General features: G+C 43.2%; 1 protein-coding gene across 1 annotated transcript in view; it reads left to right on the top strand.

Moving 5' to 3' along the window:
• Nucleotides 1-7,676: 7,676 nt before the first annotated feature.
• Nucleotides 7,677-25,650, top strand: part of USP42 (ubiquitin specific peptidase 42) — a 39,276-nt gene continuing 21,302 nt past the window's right edge. The window contains exons 1-10 of the mRNA XM_024208438.2: nt 7,677-7,733; nt 12,715-12,961; nt 15,311-15,511; nt 15,939-16,049; nt 16,255-16,357; nt 16,516-16,583; nt 16,916-16,986; nt 17,889-17,971; nt 20,845-20,956; nt 21,430-21,570. Of these exons, the coding sequence (XP_024064206.2) occupies nt 12,724-12,961; nt 15,311-15,511; nt 15,939-16,049; nt 16,255-16,357; nt 16,516-16,583; nt 16,916-16,986; nt 17,889-17,971; nt 20,845-20,956; nt 21,430-21,570 (1,128 nt within the window). The 5' untranslated portion in view covers nt 7,677-7,733; nt 12,715-12,723. The remainder of the gene's footprint in view (nt 7,734-12,714; nt 12,962-15,310; nt 15,512-15,938; nt 16,050-16,254; nt 16,358-16,515; nt 16,584-16,915; nt 16,987-17,888; nt 17,972-20,844; nt 20,957-21,429; nt 21,571-25,650) is intronic.

The raw sequence follows: 25,650 nt of genomic DNA on the forward strand, positions 1-25,650 counted from the left end.
GAAGCTGCCTGCTGAAAAATTATATAAAGTCCCCTTCAAAACTCTAAAATAACATTTACAGCTAAAAAGAAAATCCTCACTAAGAACATATTCTTTTCTGCACCATCCCTCCACTCACTTCACTGAATTCGGGAATTCTCTTCAAATGAAAGAGCTTCTTCCTTCATGTCTATTGTTATATTGCTGTAAGAAGATAGTAACAGACAGATGTCATTGCTGTAAATTAGTTTTGTTAAATAAATGCTTGTACATTAAAAGCCTGTTGTTTTGCATACAACTGGAGACTTCTGTGTAGCTGGATAATAGAGAGATACTTAAACTGTCTCTCCCTCCACAATGTGAACAAATATCTTTGAAGAATGCTCCTCCATTTAAATTATCTTCAGAGAATACTGCTAATTTTTTGTAATAATTATTGTTGATATGTTGCAATATTCCGTAGAGTTTTAATCAAGGATAATATTACTGTCAGACTTCTAAAATGAATACTTTGCTGTAACAAATTGAAATGACCAAATCAACAATTAGTAGGCCTTTAAAATGGATCATATTACTTTGTAAAGCTGTACCATTGTGAAATTACCATAGCTGTATGGACATACAACAAACTGCTGTTCACAACCTCCTGTTGCAGCTTGCCAAGTAAAAAACTTTTCTAACTGCCATTCAGTGGGTCCAGATTGAATTCCAGTTTCCACAAAGTTGAGAGGATGAAAGTACTGTGGAGGCCATGTACTTGGCTCTCAAAAGAACAAAGATGTATGCTATGTCACTCAGCAGTGACTGCCAACCAACCAAATCCACCTCTCCAAGAGGCAGTAACGAGGTCAATGGAAAAATTCTTCCATCGACTAGCACCATCTACACTGGGACTTAGGTCGGCTTAACTACATTTCTCAGGGGTGTGAATTTTTCACACCCCTGAGAAACATGGCTGGGTCAACCTAACCTGCTAGTGTAGACCAGCCTGAATATAAAGGAAACAGCGTTTTGTCTCATCAGTATATTATTGCCAAAACAGCCTGTGGCATCTCATGCTATCCCATAGGATGTACAAAAATGTTGACCATTGACAAGATTGAACCCTCTGCGATTCCACATGTCAAAGCTCTTGGGGGAAAGGGACAAATGTCCATCATAACTCTTTGGAGAGGAAAGCAAGACGTCAGTTGAGCACAATAATATTGATTCCTGCCATAGCACACAGAAGAGTCAACAGGAGATCATGACCAACAGTATCAAAGGCTGCTGACAGATCTGGAAGTAATTGCATTGTTATTTCCCCTTTGTTAATTGCCACAAGGTCATCCAGTGCTGTTCTGTGCCATAGCCTCACAGGAAGCCAGACTGGGCAATCTAGGATGCCAGCAGAAGCCAGGTGTTGCTGGATTTTGTTCACTATCATCTTCTCAATAACATCTCCCAGGAAGGAGAGGTTAGACAGAAGATGGTAAATTTGCTAAGCTGTTGGCAATCAAGTGTTGTTTTTTAAAGAGCAGACTGGTTTACTGAATGTTTTAGTAGTGTGTATAAGGAAGAAAGCATTCACTATTTCTATCAGTAGTGAGCCAAAGCATTCCCTGCCAGTTTTGACTACCCAGAAGGGGAGCTGATCCAGGTTATAAGTGACAGCAACACACCTGTGAACAAAGACTATTCAGACAAAATGCAAACAAAAGGTAAGGGGGTAACATCCTGGTCTTGAAGTAAATGAGAAGAATTTTGTTATTGACTTCAGTGGAGCCTGGATTTCACCTACGGTTTCTAGCAGCCTGGAACCCAAAATCTGCTCTCTTGTAATTCCAGAAAATTTCCACTCAGGATAATAGAATTACTCTGAGTTTTCACTGGTATAAGTGAGGTCAGAATCTGTACGAGAGTCAGGGATCAGATTGGAAAAATAAATGGTGATGGAATTTTTCCAAGCTCTGCCAACAGAATAAGCTCTGCCCACATGAGACACCACTCATGGTAGATTGTGCACATGTTCAAAATATGATTATGCATGTTCTTTGGGCTACTTGGGCTCAACTCCCTCTCAGTGGAGTCTGACTACACCTATAGACTCTGCTGGGTGCAGCCTGACCAGAGGATCTGGTCTATAATCTCTATAGACACATGGACACTGGCAAATGGTAAAGTGTTTTATTGTTACATTAAAAGTATGGTCAAAGTTAAAATTTTGCCTTTGAGTGATTTGGTATGAACCAGGGTTTTAAAGCTGAATATAGTAGATAGTCATGGTGGGGAGTGAGGCTGTTGCGGGTAGTCATTTTGAGGTGAGGCATAGGAAAGAGCAGGACTATGTGGTGTGATAATATTTTTTACTTACTTTGCATAGGTGTAAGTGGCTACACCAGGTGCAGGGCAGTGGAGAATCAGTCTGTGTAAATGAACTCTGCTCCCCAGATCCCCATTCTCCTCAGTGATTGTGTATGTGTGTGAACTCTTTCCCCAACACCCAATTCTCCTCAGTGTGTATCTGAATTCTATTCAGGGCCTGAATTTGAGGGAGGAGTAGTGGTGCTCTGCACACAAACCAAGCTCCAGTAACTTGAGATGCTACTTACAATGGATAGTGCACATGTTCAAAATATGATCATGTGTGCTGGGCTCCTCGGATCAGCTCTTTCTCATGGGGATTTGGATACACCCTGCGGCAGGGCTGAGTTGAGACATAAAAACAACAGGAACATGGCATAGGGCCCTGGCTCCTGAATCATGCAATGACATCAGAGCCTGAATTTTAATTTAAAAAACGTATTTATATCTGTAAGTTTCTAGCCCTCATGATAGTGAAAAAAAATCTTTAAAATGTGACCCATGATGCAGTGATGTCTGCCTGAGACTGCAAATAACTTCCGACAGAGAGAGTAACAGCAGCCACTAGAACCAAGGAGAAAGCCACCTGGACTCACACCCACTACCAGATCTGATTAGGCCCCTGCTGCACTAGTGTGAGAACTGGGCTTGCTGTGAAGTTGTTAGGAATTAGGATGCCAGGTTGGACTCTTCGGGACTGGTTTGCCCTTGATGGGCCTCAGCTCCCTCCTGGGCTCTGATTAGGGTTACCAACTTTCTAAATGCAGAAAACCCAATGCCCTTGTCTCACCCTCTGCCCCGCCCCTTCTCTGAGGCCCCAGCCCCCACTCACTCCATCCCCCCTCCGTCACTTGCTCTCTCCCACCCTCGCTCACTCGCTCAGTTTCACTGGGCAAGGGCAGGGGGTTGGGGTACGGGAGGGAGTGAGAGCTCCGGCTGGGGGTGTGGGCTCTGGGGTGCGGCTGGGGATGAGGGATTTGGGGTGCAGGAGGGGGCTCAGGGCTGAGTCTGAGGGGTTCGAAATGCGGGAGGAGGCTCTGGGCTGGGGCAGAGGTGAGGGCTCAGGCTGGGGGTGCGGGCTCTCAGGTGGGGCTGGGGATGAGGGGTTTGGGATGTAGGAGGGGGCTCCGGGCTGGGGCCCAGAGGTTCAGAGTGTCGGAGGGGGCTTTGGGCTGGGATGGGGTTGGGGTGTGGGAGGTGGTACAGGATCTGTGCTGGGGTGTGGGCTCTGGGGTGGGGCCAGAAATGAGGGGTTCACAGTGTGGGAGAGGGCTCTGGCCTGGGGCAGGGAGTTGGGATGCGGGAGAGAGTGTGTGGTGCGGGCTCTGGGGTAGGAAGTTTGGGTGCAGGAGGGGGTTCTGAGCTGGGGCGGGGGTTGGGGCACGGGATAGGGTTCTGGGTGCAGCCTCTGGCAGAGCTGACCTTAGGCGGCTCCTGGGAAGCGGCGACATGTCCCTCAGGCTCCTAGGTTGAGGCACGCCCGGGGGCTCCACGCGTTGCCCCTGCCTGCAGGCGCTGCCGCCCCAGCTCCCATTGGCCGCATTTCCCGGCCAATGGGAGCTGCAGAGCTGGCGCTCGGAGCAGGGGCAGTGCGCGGCGCCTCCGTGGTGCCCCTCTGCCTAGGAGACGGACATGCCGGCTACTTCCCGGGAGCAGCATGGAGCCGGGCAGGAAGCCTACCAGCCCTTGCTGCGCCTCCAGCTGGACTTTTAACAGCCCGGTCAGCAGTGCTGACTGGAACTGCCAGGGTCCCTTTTTGAGCAGGGGTTTTAGTCGAAAACTGGACACTTGGCAACCCTAGCTCTGATCTTCTCCTCTGGCCTTTTGGCTCTACAAGTCAGACTAATAGGATAAAAGTGCCACTATATCCCAAGCACCAGCCACTAGTGAGACCAAGCTGTCACTCACAAAAGTCTATGCAGATCTTCATAATGGTCTCTCTCTCTTTTCTTCTGTTAACAAACAGTTAACATTGATATTTAAATTATTGTAATTAATCTGAATTAAAACCCTATAGGCATGTCTACACTGTAGCTGGGAGGTATAATTCCAGGTCAGGTAGACGTACACATGCTAGCTCTGCTTCTTGAGCTAGTGAGCTAAAAATAGCAGTGCCCCAAGCCACTGCAGCCACACTGCTATTTTTAGCATTCTAGCTCAAGTAGAGCTAGCATGTGTATGTCTAACCAAGCTGGGAATTACAGATCCCAACCACAGTGTAGATGTAGCCATAAAGAGGAACAGGACAGTTCTCCTCACTGCCTCTGAGCTATTGTTTCAGGCTCTCTGCAAATTCATACATATGTCACTGCATTGGTTACACAAAGACTAGAGACTGAAGAATGAAAGCTGAGAATACTATATTCTCAAACAAACAAAAAATATGTAGTTTTACACCCAGCATGATTCAGCCTAGTTTAAGCCCCATTCTCCACTCTTTGTGAACCCCTCAGAACCCCATTATCTGCTTTGTATGTCTGTCTCTGTGTGTGTGTGTGTGTGTGTGTGTGTGTGTGTGTGTGTGTGTGTGAGAGAGAGAGAGAGAGAGAGAGAATGAGAACTATGCCCATTTTGTTCAGTGCATCTGTAAGTATGCTAAACTCAGAGTCCCATTTTCTTCAGTAGGTGACATCTCTCATTGGTTTCAATGGGATAGAAGCTAGGATGCCATCAACAAAGGTTAGGAAACTTGATAGGAAACTGTGAGGGGGCAAGGGAATGTGAGGACGAGGAGGGAGACTCAGGGGGCATATGAGAATGTGGGGAGCAGGAGAGAGTCTGAGGGGCATGCAGGGGAATGTGAAGAGGGTAGAAAGGAGACTGTAGGGGTGCCAAGGGAATGAGTGGACTAGCAAGGACATAGAAGAGGGATGTTGGGGAATGTGCAGCAAGAGAGAGACTGAGGGGATGCAAGAGAATAAGGTGGGTCAGAGAAGGAAAATGTAAGTTGTAGGAAACTGACTGAAAGGAAGGAAAAATATAGGGGCAAGTGAATGTGAAGCGCAGGTGAGGAATAGGAGATTGCGTGGGAGCATGAAACAGTCAAATCTTAAAAAAAAAAAAAATGCTATTGGTGCTCTCTGCCTGCATTCACAGTTGATTATGCATATATATTCAAACTATCAAGATGCATGGTCTCTGTGTTTCTTGGGCTCAGCCTAAAGAACTGAGGCTTGGTCCTCAGTTATATCAGCATAGCTACATTTGTCAGGGGTGTGAATCAATACATACCCCTGACTGACATAGCTAACCCAACAAAACCCCCAGCATAGACACAGCTATGCTGATAGAAGGGGCTTCTGCTGACATACCTAATGCCATTTATGGAGACAGTGTTTCTACAAAAAAACGCCTTGTTGGTGTATACTGCATCTACATTAGTGGGCTATGCTGACATGGTTATGCCAACATAGTCTCCATAGTGTAGACACAGCCTGAATAGCAGCCAAATACACCAATGAGCTCTGCCTAGGCTGGCTTCTGTGCTCCACTGGGCTTTCTGAGCTTGAACTGCTCTTATGGAGCATCAGTAAGGCTACAATTTAGTTATGGGTATTTTTAGTAAAAGTCATGGACAGGTCATGGGCAATAACCAAAAAGTCACACGGGCTGGTAACCTGTCCATGACTTTTATTAAAAATACTCCTAATTAAATCTTAGCTGCTGAAGGGGAGGGGGGTGCTTCCAGGGATGCTGCTGATCCTAGGGGAGGCTCTAAGAGGCGGCCCAGGGCCCCATGCCGCTGCTGCTCTGTGTGGGGGTGGCCCGGGGCCCTTCCACCACCGCTTCTGCTCTGGGCGGGTGGCCATGGCCCAGGGCCCTGCTGCCACTGCTACTCCAAGTGGGGGGCAGCCCGGGGCTCCACCACTGCTGCTGGGGGCGGGGGGCACAGCCTGGGATGCCGCTGCTGCTCCCGGACCACTGCTCCAGGGCAGTGCCCAGGACCAACTGCCTGGGGCTACCTGAGCATGGGGCCGCCCCAGCTGCTCCTGCGGCCTTGGGGTCAGCTGCTGCAGAAGTCACAGAGGTCTCGGAAAGTCATGGAATCCGTGACTTCCATGACCCCTGTGAAAGACTCACAGCCTTAAGCATCAGACACCCTGCTGGATTCTGCTAAGGCTTGGTCTACACTACAGAGTTAAATAAACTAACTAGTTTATTGGGGTTGGCTACTCTTTTGGGGAAGGAGGAGCTCACTCATTTTTGTGTCAAAAAGGTAATTAATTGTGGATTGCAGATCTTCCTAATATGATCCTCCCTCTCTTTTCTGACATGCTTTGATGAGCAGTGAAATAGTTGACAATTAAATGTATTTTGACAATGATGACATGTAAACAATTTTACTTGAGCATCTGTGTTAGAACCCTTTGAAATGAATGGTGCAGTTCACACATCTCAGAGCTATTGTCTCAGGTTCAGTTAGCTTCAAAAATGTGACCTGAGTGTATGGCATCAACTGTAAGCACTTGAAACTTCCTTTTAAAAGAAAACAAAAGCTTAGATTTTTGAGTACAAGATAGCAGCACAAAAAAAGATGCTTGTACACCTAGTCTGAGCCCTGAAGGGAGGCAAAATGTGAGGTTAACTGGGAGGAAGGCAGGACAGGAAAAGGATAGAATGGTAGCTTCCCAGCTCAGGGTTTAGGAAAAGCTAAGTGGAATCCTCATGCAAGTAGCCAGCAGGGAGCCCTGCATGTATGTATGTGTATTTAAGGCTGAATTAGAAACCTGAAATGATACAGTGTAAATTGGGGATAGATGGCTCCCCTCAAACTTCAAAGGCTTAAAAAACTGAACACAGATTTTAAAAGATGTGATTTCTTTTAAAATCTCATAATTTTAAAGTTAATCGTTATTTTCAAGGGGTACTGGACTCACTTTTGTCTGGTTGGGATTGGCAATAGCTTTTTTCCTTAGCACGTGTTTGTGGTTCCCTGCAGCTCACACTTCCCGTAGTTTAATCATGGCCTGTGAACAGGCATTTACGGCTCCACGTTGACCATACAGCTTGGCGACGGTCCCTAGTGGCGTGTTTGCGGCCCAATGTTGCCTTTGTAGTTTGGTAACGCTCCTTTAATTGGCGTTTGCGGCTCCCTGAAGCTCCAGCCCTTTGCGCTCCTTGCAGTCCCTGCCCTTTGAGGACAGCGCTTGGGCCGGGTCGCTGCAGCGCCCCCTGGCGGTTCTCGCTGGAGGCGCAGGGGCGGTGCTGGTCCCTGTGTGACCCGGAGGAGTTCGCCCCCCCACTCCCCGGCCGGCGCCGGGCCCCGGATGCAGGAGGCCGGCGGAGGGACGTCATTGTTCCCCGACGGGCTGGAACAGGAGGCGGGGCGGGGCGGAGCGGAACGGCCGGGTTGAGGCGGGCGCTGCGGAGAAGGGGACCCGGCAGCGCCGAGCCGAGCGGGGCCGAGCTAGGTAACGGGGCTGGGGAGGGAGACGGGCCGCGCCGCGGCCTTGCGGAGCCCGGCAGTGCCGCATGCTGCCCCCTCCCTACAAATCAATGGGCCGGGGGAGGGGCCGCGGCGGGCGGGCTGGCTGGCGGGGGCCCGGCCCATCCCACCCCCGGAGCAGCGGGACCCAGCCCCTTCCCCCTCCTTGCGGGCAGTACAGGGGGGAGGGACCCCTGGGCAGGGCAGGGCGCCGCCCCCAGGAGCCTGGCGGGATTCAGCTTCTTCGCCGCCGCCAGGCCCGGGGAGACCTGCCCTGGCGGGTGGCTACTCCCCTTTCCCGTCGGGAGCCGGGTGTCCCGCTGCTCGCCGCGCTCCTGCGGCTCCCGCGCCCAGTTGCCCGCCCCCGCTTCCCTCGTAATGAGGGATGCGCTCGAGGGCGGGGGTCATCGTCCCTGCCACACGGGGCTGAGAGATTCGGGTAACCGCCCCATCCTCCGCCAAGTCCAGCGTGGGGCTCCCTCCTCCCGTCCGGCCTTGTTACCTGCTGCTCCCCCTCACGGATGGGGGGTGTCTCGTGGTACCATCTCCCCCCCGCTTCTGGCGTTACCCCCGGCCCCCCATCTTAGCGATGGGCGGATTCTCTCGTGAACCCCCCCCTCCTATTCTTCCTCTCCGGGGGGGCGCTTCTCTTGTACTGTTACCGCCCCGCTTGGTTGCCATGGACACTGTCTCTCAAATGGGTGATTCCTTTACAGACGCTTCTCCTCCTTCCCTCGCTCAGTGTCTGGGCTTCAGGCCCTAACATGTGGGGGAGAGGAACAAACTGAGGCCGGCGCTCGGTATTTGGTCCATCTGCTCTTACTAGGCCCAGAGCTTTTGCCACCCCTCCCTCAAAGTAGGCCCTGTGGCTGCTACTGAATTTGGAGAATGGGGGGAAAATTTGTCCCCCATTTAACTCTCAGACACAGATGACATCTGGACTGCAGTGTTCAGGGTTTGGTGTGGATGATTTCATGGCACCAGCACAATAGGATCAGGATGGGCAATAGAGTTGGAAAAGGCCCATTAAACCACCCAATCCATTTCCCCAGCTGCTGCAGAGTATAGGCCTTCCCTAGGGAGGCTGTATCTGATATTTTAGATATTAGGAATATATTACTGATACTGGGATTGTATATTTGGGGTGGAGGGAGAAGGAGAGAGAATTGTAGCTATGTTTTCTTTCCGAAATATTTCAGTGCAATGTCTAATGTGCCAGCTGGCTGCCATCCTCTACCTCTAGGGGTGGCTTCATTTCACTGGTGCTTTATGTACTGTGTGTAATTGGGAAAGTACTTTGGGCTGCATCCTTCATGCACATTCTATCCTCCTCCTCAAATACTTTTTACACAGTAGGACCATGGATGTAAAATGACCCAAAACCCTGATGTTATAAGTCTGTGGTGTGAATAAATGAAAGTATCCAGGTCAGTAATGAAAGCATAAGATGTTAGTGGGGGGAGAGAAATTGTAAGGGAAAAAATGTGTTCAGATGAGATCTGAAGTCAGAATGAAGGTACAGACTGAGTCATTTTGGATCTATTTTGAAGCAAGTTGTAGCTTTGGAATGGAGGTGGAGAAAGACTTCAATTTGTACCTTTTTTCAGATTTTCCCATTGTTTAACTTGCACAGCCTTCATACAGGTGATGCTGTGAGACCATAATGCTTTCAAGTGAAGTATCTGCGTGCTTTATAAGACATAGAAAAATGTTTCTTTGCAGTAACTCTAAGGTTGTGACACATAATTGGCTTCCAATTAGGGATGGAATGATAGCCTTAATTTTGTATTTCTTAGCTTTGATGGTTTGTTGCTTCTTCCTTACATTTCTTTATTTACTGTTTAAAAAAAATCCTGATTTTTAAAATCAGGCTGAGACTAGAATGCAACTTTCTTTCCCCAGTTGTTAGATGGCTATAATGTAAAGGTCTTTTTTGTACATCAGTAGTATGTGGTTCCACAATGTTAACATAAGTATATTAAAAATCATGAAAAGGTGTGGTATGTATCAATTTTCAGTCATTACCATTTTATGTTTGAATTTTTTAAGAGTGCAGTCTAAATTAGAAAAAGGTTCTTATGTGGTAAGATATATAATTTAAATATCTGAAGTTAAAACACTTTTTATGTTGCATTATTTTAAACAGGGCCAAACAGAGTTTTGTAAATATTGGTTTTATATATTTTATATATGTGTATACTGTATATAAGTAATCGTTCCTGGGTGCTGTGATTTGTGTCAAGTATGCAGCCAGACCAATGTTTACAGTCAGGTTAAACTGATAGTGGTTTCTAATGGAACTGCTGACATGATCTTAACAACAGTGATGCAAAACTCCATGCTGCTTCTAGTGGCACGTAATTACATTTGTTGTTACTTTCTTAATCCTATATTGGGGCAGATATTATAAGTCATTGCTTGTATAAGGAAATAAATTTACAATAGCAAGTGGTTTCAGGGATAGAAAAAATTGTAGATATGTGTGCAGGAGATAATGTAAATATTTGTAGTCCTGTGCTGTTCAGTTCATTGACCTAAGAAGTTATCCTGAGATAACTGTTTTAATTTGGACAGTAGAAGTTAGACATTCGGAACAAGTGATGGATTTAATTTATTAATAGTAGTAATAGTACCTAGCACATCTGTAGTACTTTGCATCTGGAAATTTCAAAGCATTTGTCAATCATTAATTCTCAAAAAAGCTTAAAAATAATAAGTCTTGACTATAGTGTTCTTATTTTGTTTAAAATATTCAGTTTTTATTTGGTGGTATTCTTTTCTTTTTCATTTCCTTTCACTCTTGATTCCCCCCCAGTGTATTGATGAATATTATTGAAGCATCTTTTCTTTTGATTGAGAACATGAAAAACTGACTTTTAAGGGGATGGCACTTGCACATTGTGTATCAGGGCTTGCATCTGCAACTTAGTGGTTGAGAGAATCTTATCTGAGACACAGTGAGCCAGGGACCTCAATCTAAGTCATCTTTTAGTATCAGGATGGCTCCACTTCTCAATAAAATGATTCCATAAAGTCTACTTAGAATTCTTTCATTTCAATGTTATGCATTTTCTTCTTAGTAATGGTGGATAGAAATGTCTAAAAGTGTGAATCCACTAGCATTCAGAGCCCACCCCCCTCATGTCATTAAAATTTGAGCCTATTTGAAATTTTCTCTCTATAATTCTGGTATATTACCAAGCATACTTGGTAATCTTCATGTAGAATGAGCCCTATAATTTAATTAAGACTTTTACTCAGAATTTGTGGTTTTGTGTGAGAACCTGGACACTCTCTGTTAACTTAGTTTGCTTTATTTAACCTCCTCACTTTAATGAAACAACACTTCCATCACATATCTTAAAGCTGTTTAAGACATACCATCTCATTCACGTCACAAGAACAAATAAAAATACTGCCACCCTTACTTATGTTAAGCTAATGGGGCTGCTTGTGTGAGTAAAAGCTGCAAGATCAGATCCTTTATGTTGAAATAAGATAATGTACAATCTTGCTATAAAACTTGTTGTGATAGAAAGTGGTAACATATTTACTGCACATGCTCAATAGCACATATTTAAAGGGATAACATCGCAAAATCTAGTCAGTTTTTAAAATATTACTTTTCTAGTTAGTACTCCTGCACGCGAGTTTCCCTGACAATTTGCAGTTTGTCACATTTCCTTAACTTTTAAATAGGTATCTTCTGTTCTACAGAAAAATTAGCACAAACTACTGTCAAATGCGCAAAGTAAACAAACTGGAAAAAGAGCTACCTTTTGGTCTAATCTTTCAATAATAATTGTAACTGTGATATGTTAAATTGATTAAATTAAAATTGCATTTGTTACCAAAATTATGTCCAAACAAATATTTCTTTGAAGGTCAGAAAAAATCCTGGAAGAAATACCCCCATCCCATCCCCAGAGGGGATTCCTCTGGGTATGTCCCACTCTAAGTCCTTGTGCTGTGTGGTTCTCGTAAATGTTAAGTGGGTAAGACATACCTTCTTCTGGAGCCCATCAGCAGTTCTGCAGCAGACAGACAAATAAAGTCATTTCTTTTCCCAGTGTCCGGGCTTAAGCATATTGTTTTTGTAGTGCTTCCAGATTTTGCCATCTTGAATAAAAGGAACCAAGCTCAAGATATACATACTTGGACACTTCACCACTAAATAAAACTTAGTATAGTTTTTAAGTACCTTTTGTTTGTATGCAAGTTCGTTATGCTAAATATAAAATGGGACAAGATACCACTAGATATATAAATCGTAAATCATCATTTGGAAAGGAGAGATCAGAATGGTGGCTGTGTGTTCTGATTGTGCAGGTAACTTAGCTAATCACAGGCTCATTTATATACATAGGACAGAAAATTTTTAATAACACATTGGCTCTGTCTCTTTGAGTCAATATTGGCTATACCAAAACTTTTACTTTTCTTTATGGATTAAAATTTCATGTTTTAAAATGCTCTTTATGCTAGAGCCTGGCAAAAGACATCTAAAAAAATTATTTTTTTTTGGTCTCTCTCTCTCAGCCTTTGTACAGTATTTCCTCTTTAATTGTTTTACAAAATTTTAATGTCATCAAATGCAAAAATGGTTGACCAGTTTACACTTTTGTGGGGAAAAATACTGTTGCAGTCAAAGCTGAATGCAAAGTTTACCTAAGCGGTATTTTCATAAGGGTTTGCTATTAAACAATGCTGGTTACTGGAAAAAAATCTCATGAAAGTCAAAAGTGGTAGTGGTGTAATTCAGCTGGAAAACTTCGTTTAGTGTGTCTTGGTGCATTTTTTGAAACATTCACATGAAAGACTTAGTCCTCTAAATTATTTGTGTCTCGTTGGCAAAGATAATTAGTTTCATTAAAGGGAAAGTGTAAGGGTTACCATTCTTTTCCTTGTGGAGTGCTTTTTTATATAATAATCTCATATTAAACAGAACTTTCAATTCTGTGTTACAGAGATGAACAATGACCATAGTTGACAAAGTATCTGAGTCTTCAAACCCTGCAGCTTGTCAGAAGCAGCCTTGTAGCTCCGTGGTACCCTCTACTGGAGACATGGACTCAGCCTCTGCAAGTTGGGGTGCTGTATCATCTTTGGAAGTTCCAAAGCACAAGATCACTTTGGGACCAGTACCTGGTGCTGCAGTTTATTCTAGTTCATCTGTACCTGATAAATCCAAGCCTTCATCTCAGAAAGATCAGTGTAAGTATGTCCTGTCCCCGTCCCCCCATGTAAATTATGAAAAAAATAAAACCAGCTGCCATTTAGTAGGGCCTGCCGTCCTCATCTTGCAGTTCTTACTCATTGGGGTAATTCTATTGGTATAAAATAGGACTATTATGATTAAGGACTGCAGCAGCAGATTCTAGTCTTGTGAACCATGTGTGAGAGCTCAAATGGCCAATGTTGTGAACTTAATTTGAACCTGTTTACAAGCAATATAACAAACTTTTTGGGGGGCAGAGGCGGTGTTTCTCCATTACTTATAGTATACTTATTTAGTCAAGTGTTTATTTCTGTAAAGAAGGATGTGTTTTATCAGTGTTGCTTTTTGTGGCCTGTATTATTTAGAGTTCTCTGAAATATAACATTCCTCCTAAAATACTTGGTGTCAATATCCACATCACAGAAGGCGGGTGAAAAATTGTTCTTGTCTGAGGATAGGACAAGAAACAATGGACTTCAATTGCAGCAAGTGAGGTATAGGTTGGACATTAGGAAAAACTTCCTGTCAGGGTAGTTAAGCACCGGAACAAATTGCCTAGAGTGGTTGTGGAATCTCTCATTGGAGGTTTTTAAGAACAAGTTAGACAGACGCCGTCAGGAATGGTCTAGTTTAGGGGTTCTCGGACTTCATTGTACCGTGACCTCCTTCTGACAACAAAAATGACTACATGACCCCAGAGGCGGGGCCGAATCCTGAGCCCACCCGAGACCTACTGCCCCAGGTGGGGAGACGGGACAAAGCCTTAGCTCCACCGCCCTTGGCAGGGGGCCAAAGCTGAAGTCCAAGTGCTTCAGCCCCAGGCAGAGGGCCTGTAATCTGAGCCCTGCCACCCAGTGCTGATGCCCTCAGGCTTGACTTCGGCCCCAGGCAGTGGGGCTCAGGCTTCAGCTTCGGCCGTGGGCTCCAGCAAGTTTTAAGCCAGCCTTGGTGACCCCATTAAAACAGGGTCATGACCCACTTTGGGGTCCCAACCCACAGTTTGAGAACCCCCGGTCTAGTTATTACATAGTCCTGCCTTGAGTGCAGGGAACTGGACTATATCAGTGGTTTTCAAACTTTTTTTCTGGCGACCCAGTTGAAGAAAATTGTTGATGCCTGCAACCCAATGGAGCTGGGGATGAGGGGTTCGGGGTGTGGGAGGGGGCTCTGGGCTGGGGCAGGGGTTTGGGGTGTGGGAGGGGGTCAGGGCTCTGGGCTGGGGGTGCAGGCTCTGGGGTGGGGCCGGGGATGAGGGGGTTAGGGTGCAGGAAGGGGCTCTGGGCGGGGCTGGGGCAGGGGATTGGGGTGCGGGCTTACTTATGGCGGCTCCCGGTCAGCGGCGCAGCCGGGGTGCAGAGGCAGGCTTCCCGCCTGTCCTGGCACCGCGGACCTCACTGCACCCCGGAAGCGGCCAGCAGCAGGTCCAGCTCCTAGGTGGAGGCATGCAAGCGGCTCTCGCCCGCAGGCACTGCCCCAGCCAGCTCCCATTGGCCGAGAACCAGTCAGTTGGAGTCCGGAGCCAGTGCGCAGGATGGGGGCAGCGCGCGGAGCCCCATGGCCCCCTGTCTAGAAGCCGGACCAGCTGCTGGCCGCTTCCGGGGCGCAGCGCGGTGTCAGAACAGGTAGGCACTAGCCTGCCTTGGCTGGGCAGCACCGCCGACAGGACTTTTAACGTCCCGGTCGGCGGTGCTAACCGGAGCCACTAGAATCCCTGGGTGCTGAGCAAGACGACCCAGTGCCTTACATGCTGTGACCCAGTACTGAGTCACGACCCAAACTTTGAAAAACACTGGACTAGATGACCTTTCAAGGTCCCTTCCAGTGCCACACTTCTATGACTCTATGATTCTATCATTAAGGGCTACTTATTGTGCTTGTTACTTGCTTACTTTGGTATCCAGTCATATTTATAATTAATAAACCATAAAAAGTGTAAGTTTTCCTTTGTAATTTACAATAAGGAAAAAAAAGATTAATTTGAATTGAGAGTCAGATTGAGGAAGCTAGATAGAAAAGGATTTGCTTAGTTAGGTTACTGAAATCTGGGCAATAATTAGTCTCTGTTGTATTGTTCCACATTAGTGCATTCTAGTGTCTTAATTTTTTCCAATTGGCATACAAAACCATATCTTTTTACTGAGCTTGAGTTGACTTGAGACCTTGCTTTGTGGCACTGAGGCAGTCTTTAATACGTTACTCATCAAGTAACTACTAGAATGTAGATTATTATAATTAGTTCTGTTAAAGTTCTTCTAGATGCTCATGCATAAGGTAATATTACTTTAGCACGATTTCAACATTAAACGATTTAATATCTTTAAAATGTGTTGGTATTTTTTTGGCAGCTATTAGTGATGGCATTGCTCCGCCACAGAAGGTTCTTTTTCCAGCAGAGAAGATTTGTTTGAAATGGCAGCAAACGCATAGAGTTGGAGCTGGACTCCAAAATCTTGGCAATACATGTTTCCTCAACTCTGCTCTACAGTGTTTGACTTATACACCCCCTCTTGCCAACTACATGCTTTCTCATGAACACTCCAAAACATGTGAGTACTTTTAAAAAGTATATAGCACCCAAAAACATTACACACTTGATGTACGTATAAGATGACAAGTCCCTGCTATGAAGAGCTTATACTCTAAATAGGCTATATGCAGACAAAAGTGGGAGAGGGCAAGGGATGCAACATAAGATTGATTTTTTTTGGTTTTCCATTTCAGTTTTTTACTTTATCCTAAATTATTTCATTTTGTGTTTAACTCTTTCCTAACTTTACCTATTTCTGTGAATTGAACCCTTTTTAGTTTCCATTTTTTAACCTATCATTATAGGTTTTCCACCTGTTCTTAATTGTCAGCTGTTTTGAAATAATATTTTTTGTGGAGATTGTTCCTATAACCTCAAGATTTTTTGAGGTCTTCCATAGATAAATATTTCATTAATTTGAGATGCAATGTTGCTTCACTCCTCAGGCCATGAACAAGGATTCTGCATGATGTGTACAATGCAAGCTCACATTACGCAGGCGCTCTCTAACTCTGGCAATGTTATCAAACCTATGGCTGTCATCAATGATCTTAGACGTAAGTAATTTCAAATAATTTATTTGTAAAATGCCATTTTTGTGTTTAGATATTTTATTGCCTTGTTTATTTGTCTGATTTTAATTGTAGTTTATAGAACTTAGGGTTTTTTAATAACTTTATGAAGGAAAGTTTAAAAAAACCTTTATTTTCATCCATTTTCACATGTGAGACATGCAATGTAACATTTATATTTATTTGTTAGGGATAGCAAAACATTTCCGGTTTGGAAATCAGGAAGATGCACATGAATTTCTACGCTACACTGTTGATGCTATGCAGAAAGCATGTTTGAATGGAAGCAACAAGTAAGTGCCAACAAAATAATATTTGAATATGCTGTCGTTCCTATTCCTGTTTCCCTGTAAATAGAACAGTACATGTTCTGGGTTTTCAAAAGAGGAAACATTCACAGAAAAAAATAAATTGACTTTAATCTTCTAATCACTGCATAATTTATTTTCAGATTGGACAGACATACCCAAGCTACCACACTCATCTATCAAATATTTGGAGGGTACTTAAGATCAAGAGGTACTTTTCTAAAAAAAATTTTCTTTAGGAATGGTTTTGGCCTTATGACTGTATTATATGACTGAAACCAGGGTTAGTCAGTTATTTTTTTTGTCTTGTTAATTTCTTGGTCAAGGTCCAGACTCCAGAGAAGAAAATAAAAAAACAATTATGATAATAAATAAACACACAGATTTCAGGGTCTGTTCAAAAGCATCTAGCGGTCCGGATTTGGCCCGCAGTCTGCCTGTTGACTACCCTGACTTAAATGCTAATTAAGGTAATGTGTGCTAATAACTTAGGCAATAGACTAACTATGCTTATTGTGTTAAGTATTTATATTTTGATTTCAGTAAAGTGTATGAACTGCAAAGGAGTCTCAGATACCTTCGATCCATACCTTGATATTACATTGGAGATAAAGGTAAATTATTTTGTTACTCTAGCTGAATACGTTTTAAAAAGAAAACCCCTTAATTAACTGCATAGCTTTTGAAAATTTAAAATGCAGAATTTAAGTTGATTCTACCCACATAGTTCTGTGATGGATGTGACTTATACTGTACTTTCTCTTATCAATATAAATGGGCTGTGTATGGCTTACTTAATCTGGACAAGTATTAAAATAGAATATCATTCTGAAGTCTTGAATCCACAGGCATGGCAATGCTATCTTATACTTCCCAGTTCAACAAAGATTTAATTGCAGAATGTTATAACTGAGGGTCCATATTGTTAAAACATTATTACTTTTACAATATATGTACCACAGATCAATTACTAGTGTACTAATTTTACAGTATGTACCACAGACTCATTACTACTGTACTATGAAATATATTATAAATAATTAAACCTCATCTATATTTGTCAAAGTGAACAGAGTACATTTTGTGATGTAATATATTCTGCAATCCGTGTCTCTCTCTCTATCCCCCCCGCCCACAAATTCAGTAGTCTGTAGTGGCTCTCCATTAAAATCATGTTAGTTCATACTACTGTAAGTTAAAGTGAGCATGTGGTGTGTTCTTATGATGTTTCTGATAACTCATGGAGGATAAGTCCATCAATGGCTATTAGCCAAGATGATCATGGATGTAACCTCGTGCTCTGGTGTCCCTAGCCTCTGACTGCCAGCAGCTCGAAGTAGACAATAGGGAATGGATCATTCGATAGTTGCCTGTTCTGTTCATTCTCTCTGAAGCACCTGGTATTGGCCATTGTCGGAAAAACAGGATACTGGACTAGATGGACCATTGGTCTGACCTAGTATGGCATTTAATATGTTATATTCTAATGCATTGCACTGTTATCTTACTGTTTTAGACAGCTCAGAGTGTAAACAAAGCTCTGGAACAGTTTGTGAAGCCCGAACAACTGGATGGTGAAAATGCCTATAAATGTAGCAAGTAAGATGAATATTAATGACATCTTAATACTAGATGCTTGGTTCTATCGATGTATTATTGCATGTCATTTTTAAAAAGTTATTGATGTTTTGCTTAATTCAGAAACTCTGTGTAAGGTAAAATCTCATTTGTTGTACCCAAGCAAGTATAATACAAAACATCTAAAACTTGGAAAACCTTTTTTGAGAAGGCCAGTTCCCTAATTGTTCTTCTGGGAGGGTTTGGTGTGGGGAGGTATTTCCTAAGAGATGCACTCATTTTGGCTCATCGAAGTGTTTATATACTATTATTGTGTATACACAGTACTTTGCTCATGTTACTGAATCACACCATTTTAAAAGTGAAAAAAGTGGACTATAAATTACTGCTATGTTAAATAAACCATCCTAAACCTAATCTGCTATCACTGAACACACAGCATGTCCTAGATAACACAGAAAGATAAATAAATTGATCAAACTTCCTTTTTGCATCTTAAAAATAGATTGCATGTTTAAAACATTTGGATAAGAACACAGAGGTACAAAGATGATATACAGTAAAAGTTGTTTTATCCAGCATGTTGTGGGAAATGGGGGGTGCTGGTAACTGAAAAATGCCAGTTAACTAAGAGGGAGGGAGTTTGGGTGCAGGAGGGGGTGCGGGGCTGGGGATTGGGGCAGGGGAGGGGGTGTGGAGTGCGGGCTCTGGGAGGGAGTTTGGTTGCGGAAGGGGGCTCGGGGCAGCGGATTGGGGTGTGTGGGGGGGTGCTGGACCCGGGGGGCACTCACCTCAGGTGGCTCCCTGCAGGCGGCGACCTGTCTCGGCTGCTCCTAGTCAATGGGTGCTGCGCAGCTGGCACTGATGTGGGGGGGGGGGGCAGCACGCAGAGCCACCTCCGCCTAGGAGCAGCCAGAGCCCGGGCAGATCACCGCTTCTCAAGCCGCCTCCTGCACTCAAACTCCCTCCCAGAGCCCATGCTCCACACCCCCTCCCGTGCCCCAACCCCCTGCCAGCCCCGCGCCAACCGGATTATAAACCAGTATTTCAATGAAGATCCGAATTGCTGGTTTATAGAGTTTCCGGTTGGTGAAGTGCCAGATAAAACAGCTTTTACTGTAGTAGCAAAACAGGTCATAATTTTAACTCAGTGCAGCTAAGCAAAGAGATTTACTAAACTTCGTCTTCTAATGTTCTTGCCTCATCTCTAAATTATTAATGTAACGAAGCCCATGTTCTGCCACTAGAGGTAGAATATTAATGGCTAATTAGTAAGGTTAAGATTTTGTCATAGGTGTTTTTAGTAAAAGTCACAGACAATAAACTAAAATTCATAGAAGTCCCCCGGGCAACTGGCTTCGCTGCTCTGGCGGGGGCTGAGGTCACAGCGGTCCGTTAAAGTTACAGAATCCTTGACCTCTGTGGCAAAATCGTATCCTTACCCAACATTTTCCTCCAAATGCACTTAGTTAGTATCTCTTTTGTTATGCTAAAATGAGGTATCCAGTAGATGAAATAAAAAGGTTCAAATCCAGGTTTTCCCTTGTTCGCTAGGATCTGCAGACTACAAACACAAAATGAATTCTGATGGTGTAAAGATCATAGATGGGAAGCATATCTAACAACCGTGGGCTTAAGGAGTATCCCATTTCTGTGTTGTGTGGTCCTCCATATGTATAATCTGCAGGGGTCTATAGTCTGGTCAAACTTGAGGCCCCAAGCTTCCCTCTTCTCAATGGGGTTTAAAAACATATATTTTTTTTAAAAAGCACCCTGCTGACCTCTACAGGGCTTTTTCCATTTCTGGGAACTCTTTCTTCAACTTAACTCCTCTGAGGAAACTCAGATATCTTCTCAGTTTGTGTTGGCTAGGTTTATACTAATTTTAAAGCCCACAAACTACAGTTTGTTTGAATATCCAACCTAAGTTTTGTATATAATTCTGTGAAACTTTCTTGACATTCTGGTCAGTAAATGCTCTTCATGGGTAGGAATTCCCCTCTCCAGTCCAGTATTTTGGGGCATAAATCTAGAAAGATAGCCTTTTCTCTAATTCCCCACCCCTTGTTTGCTGCCAAGTCATATTATTACTAGTCTCCCTTCCTTTGTGGTAGAAGCTGGATCCCACTGGTTAATCCTGCAGATCCTGTCATTGATGAGTAATGATCCATCACATTTACATTCAGGCTGTTTAGGAGTCATTTTTCAAAGGAAATCAGATGCTTCACTCTCTTTCCTCTCCAGGTAGTCTCAGTACAGGAAGGTAGTGGTTACAGTCTTGATTGTCAACAGTTCTTATAGTGTAGGACAATTGTTTGCCTCTTTTTATTGAAGATAGATTAAATCCATTTTGGAAGTTCATATGTGCTCTTCCCAGCCCCAGATTGAAGTCGATGTTCCCTTCTTTCAGTTACGCTTTTGGTATTCTGCACTCTGGCAGAAAGCTGAAAGGAGGAAGCCTGAAGTCTGATTTAACTTTTTGTAATATTAGAAGTGCTGCACCTTTTTACATTTTCCTAAGCTATTTCCAAAGACCGTGAATGCTGTAGTGAGAAGGCTGCTGCTTGCTGCATTGTGAGAGTTGCTGGCAAGCTTTATTTTTTGTTGGCATCACAGAGATTTACAGATGTCTTCAAATATTAGTTTGGATGTCAAAAGATAAGTTTCTAGAGCCTGTATTCTATTTGTCCTAGAGAACTGCCCTCATGTATTCTGCTGTCTCTTGTACTAGCTATGCCGGAAATGTTGTATATGAACTTCTGAAAAGCAAAATCATTGCGTGTAAAGAAATAATTACTCAGATAATGTAGACAAGTGTCTGAGCCATGGAAAACATGATATAAATGCTTAAAAATCCGCATAAGGTTAACCAATTGTCTGTGTTTGCTTTTAAGGTGTAAGAAGATGGTTCCTGCTTCAAAGAGGTTTACAATACATCGGTCTTCTAATGTTCTTACATTGTCTCTGAAACGGTTTGCAAATTTTAGTGGTGGAAAAATTACCAAGGTACATAAAATGGTGTTACAACTGCATCTTTTTTAATATTTAGATTTTTCTAATACCAAGTGACCATACAAAGCCAATTAATGCATACACACATCAACTCTAGATTGTAGATGCCAGCTGTTAGGTAGAAAAATAAACCCAATAACTTAATCTTCTCCTTCTCTCGTCTGGTAATAGCAGAGATCCATTTTAACAATAAACATGAAACCAACAATAAACATCCTCCTGTGCCCTTCAAGAGCTGCCTTTTTAGCAGACTGTTCTGCTATTCAGTGTTGGACATTTTTCAACCTGTCATTTTCCAAATGAAACTGAATCCTCACTTTTGTTTTATATGTATGCTTTTGATCCATTTTGTGTGTATATTTTAGAAATGTTTTCTACCTCAGCATCTGAAGTCTTTTTCAAATTTTTTATAATAGTTCATAAAATATTTCAGCTAAATTTGAGCCTTCTCTTCTATCTCTATTTAGGAAGTGAAATATCCTGAGTATCTGGATATTCGACCATATATGTCTCAACCAAATGGAGAACCAATCATTTATGTTCTATATGCAGTCCTGGTGCATACTGGTTTCAGCTGTCATGCAGGACACTACTACTGCTATATAAAGGTAAAGATAAACATATTTTTCTTTTAATAAACAGATTTCAAAAAACCCCACAACCTTTCTAAAATAAGCATTGGGGACATTAATTTTTCATTCCTCTCTTCACCAGTACAGCCTATACTCTGAGGAAGGGAGCTGTTCTTGAAGGCAGGCTGTTTGGATGATCTGTCTTGGTAGGTTCCCATCCATATAAGGATGCAGAATCTTGCATATGTTTTTTGTCACCCTCCTAAAGAAAGTCCTTTATTCCTTTTTGGATGGGAATTCTCCTAGGGGAGTCTTCGCACAACCCAGATATTTCCATTAACCAAAAACAGTGAGTCTTCTCCACTCTGTGTTCTTTTTAAAGCTATCTCGATCATCCTAGTGCTACTGGAATGTCCTACTGAACCCTTCTTGGTTTTCTGTGTAGTCTTTAGCGCTACCAGGACACTTCTCCCTATCAGTTGGATCATCCCAGGAAGTCCTGTCTGTCTAGAAACATCCTTTGTTGCAGATGGCCTGTCTTGTTAGAAACCTTTCACCTCAATCCTAGTTGGAGATGAAATTCCTCCTTCATTTAATTAACAAGGCATGTTCTGTATTGTGCAAGTGTGGATTATCAATTATACTAGCAAGTTTACAACGAGGTTCCCACTCCTGGGATTTTCCTGTTGGAGGTTTTTCAGAGGCCCACAAATGCTTGTCTGCAAAATTCTGTGGACACTCTTGATGGATTTTCCTGTTGTTTAAAGAGGATTTTCTAAGTTAGCAAGATCCTCTGCCTGTGTCTGTGTCTATCCCAATTTAGATAGTAAACTCATTGGGACAGGGATGGTGGCTTCCTTTGTGTCTTACAGAGCACAGTCTGTGTGCTTAACAAATAGTAAATAATTACTGGTGGTCCTCTCACCATGGGACTTCAGAAGCAACCAGCAGGGACCATCTTAATGCCCTTCATTAAAATCAGACAAAGCTAAGTAGAAATTATAACAGGACGAATGAGAGAGAAAGCAGGGCTAGGTTACAGAGTAATCAGAATTCTCTGCATCTAATCCTGATTCCTCTTCTGAATTAGCAGAAAGAAAATAAGATATGAAATTCTACCCGGATGGATTTTGGGGATCCTGGGAATGTTGTGATATGGTTGGGTATCTCCTTCATTCTCCCTTTCCTCTTTCCTGGTGTCTCATCTACCCTTGTATAATTATGCCTCTGTGGGTCCCCCCAGTCCTGGGGGTCCCTAAGATGGAGAGAGGCTTTCTTCTTTGTCAGAATCTTTAGGCAGGATTAGTTTAAACCAGGGGTAGTCAATAAGCAGACCACAAGACAAATGCGGACCGCCAGACACTTTTGAACAGACCCTGAAATCTTTTTATTTACTTATTATTTTTATTATTATTTATTATTATTGGTTTTTTTTAAATTTTCTCTGGAGTCTGGACCTTGACCAAGAAATATGGACCTTAACAAAAAAATAATTGACTATCCCCGGTTTAAGCTCTGGTTCTGCAGAGGGGGTGAAGTGTTCTGACATTTCTGAGTTGGAGTGCCCTTGTTTGGAGTATTACCCAAACACAAGCTGCCAATTGAATTCTGAGTGCATGACAATGACTCTTAAAACTGAACACCGCTCCATCTACCTCTGTCAAACCACTGGGTGGGGATAGACCATGGGTAAGAGATGACTTTTTTTTTTCCTTTTCTATACATGACTTGATCATTACTATTATGATACAGAACAATTGGGAGAACCTTGATTGGCAATAAGGGCTCTGCCTTTTCAGGAAAAGTTGTATCCCAGTACATCTTTGCATACAGCCATGTTTGATGCTTTAAAGGTGGACTCTTCTTTAGTAGCTCTTTTTTATAATAGCCTTCCATCTGAGCAATTTTCCTTGCAAAACTAACTGGATAGCACCACAGAGGCTGGGGCTCTTCAGCTCTGAGTGGATGGAGTTATGGACTTAGAGGATACCAGGCTAATGCCCTGACTCAGGTAGGTATCAAAGCTGAAGCCAACAGCTTAGCTCATTAATTGGCTTTATTGCTGAGGTTAGCCAATCTGGGCAGCATGTGGACGCATGGTCCTTGAGGTCTCCGTATGAATCTTATGGCTTCCCCAGGGAGGTAAGTCTGAAGTCTCAGCGTGCACATAGTGTAATGGCCTTGTAGATTACGTATGGAGCAGAAGAGTGGGCTTCACCCAAATAAGTCAGGCAACAGATGTGCTTGATGTGGGGAAATATAGAGGAGCATGTAAGAAACTTTATAAAAACTGAATGGGGTACAGCCTAAGATTTGCTAAGGCAGATGACCAGCATACATCCCTTGTGCTGTAAGGCAGCAGAGAAAGCACTGAGGTAGTTGGGGGCTATGCTTCGTTATATAGTCTTGTGTGCTGAATGGGTGCCATTACAAGGAAGCAGTCCTGTAGCCCCATAAGACTCTGCTTTAAAGAGGATTCTGCATGTTTAAGGCATCAGGACACTATACCTCAAATGGGAATCATAGAGGCCCTCAAAGAATAAATTGTTTAACAAGTTCCATCAGGCTGCTGGTGCACTAACTTTCTCAGTGTCCTTTCATTTCTACTGTCTTTGCTTTGTGGTTTGACTGTGAATTTTTCTTTTTTTAGTGACTGAAAAAAATTTGTTAGGGTGTCTGTCCTTAATATCACTATATAAGGGCACTTATAGCTATGTAATGGGATAATTGATATTGTCTCTAAATCTTATTTTCACTAACCTGCACTTTCCTGTTGATAAATTATTTGACTCCATTCTCAGTAAAACTATTAAGGAGGCTTCTGAATTGTGGAAGATGATTTTCCTCTGTAAGTTCAACTCCTCTAGGTGCCATTGAGTTTCCTCCCTAAAATGGCCTTTTTGTCCCTTTCTTTGGATAGAGTTTCCTGCTATTGCTTCAAGTATCAGCCCGAGAGTCCAACATTTCTGCCAAACCAAATACCTTAAGAATCTAAGGTCAAGACCCCACCGCATTCTCTCCCACGAGAGGGCAGGCTGTCCTGTTTGCAAAGAAGGGGGGAGGAAGGACCTCAGTCTGAAAATTTTAAGTTAACATAAAGCAGCTTTGCAGATAGTATCTTCAGTGTTACTTCCTGACCAGCATTACTAATTTAATGTCTATCCCTTTTGGAACTCTTCGGCTTCATAGGTTGTCGTAAGTCTTGCTAGCCCTGTTAGTGAAATTTTAGCAGGTTAGAGTATTTTGTTACTTTGCAGTTGGTTGCATAGTTTGAGAAACCTGCAGTAATCAGCCAGTCACCCACCTTTATGGCAAAGACACTGAAATTATTCATAGACTGTGGGTTTCTCATCACTGAGCATTTTTCTCTGGCACCCTAGCAAACTATAGAGCACCTGAAAGTGTTTGAAACCACCCAATGGAAAGTTACTAGGATATAGACAATCTTCAGCAACACAAGTTCTTTGACCATGTGATCATGATCACATTAGCTGCCAACAGGGAAGGTGTGTAGACCCCTTCTGGATGCTTTAGCCACAAACATGGCAAGAAATGATTTCTGTTGTATTAAGTTAGAGTTCAAGGCTGTGTTTGGTCCTTTAGCATATGCCATCATATGAGTGTAAATGAGACCTGCTTGAATACACACTACCAACATCTGTCAGAGGAATCAGGACATTAGCTCTGAACCAGGAAACCATGAAATTGATGAGTTCTACAGATTGTTGTACTTTAAAAAAAAAAAATTCTTCTGTAAGCTATGAATCTGCCAATTTTATTTAATTTCCCCTTGTTTCTTGTATGAGAGAGTTGTATGGATGAAAGTTGAATTAAGTTTTTTTTCCTCTTGCTTTATGCAGTGCTTGAATAACTCTTGGCTTGATGTCTTTTGCTTTCAGTATCCACCTCAATGCCATTCTATAGCACGGGTTCTCAAACAGGGTCACAAGGTTATTATGTGGGGGGGGGGGGTCACAAGCTGTCAGCCTCCACCCCAAACGCTGCTTCACCTCCAGCATTCATAATAGTGCTAAATATAAAAAAAATGTTTTTAATTTATAAGGGGGGGGTCGCACTCAAAGGCTTGCTGTGTGAAAGGGGTCACCAATACAAATG

The sequence above is a fragment of the Terrapene carolina genome, unplaced genomic scaffold (assembly GCF_002925995.2).
Source record: "Terrapene carolina triunguis isolate 2854851 unplaced genomic scaffold, T_m_triunguis-2.0 Scaffold93, whole genome shotgun sequence".
Classification (NCBI taxonomy): Eukaryota; Metazoa; Chordata; order Testudines; family Emydidae; genus Terrapene; species Terrapene triunguis.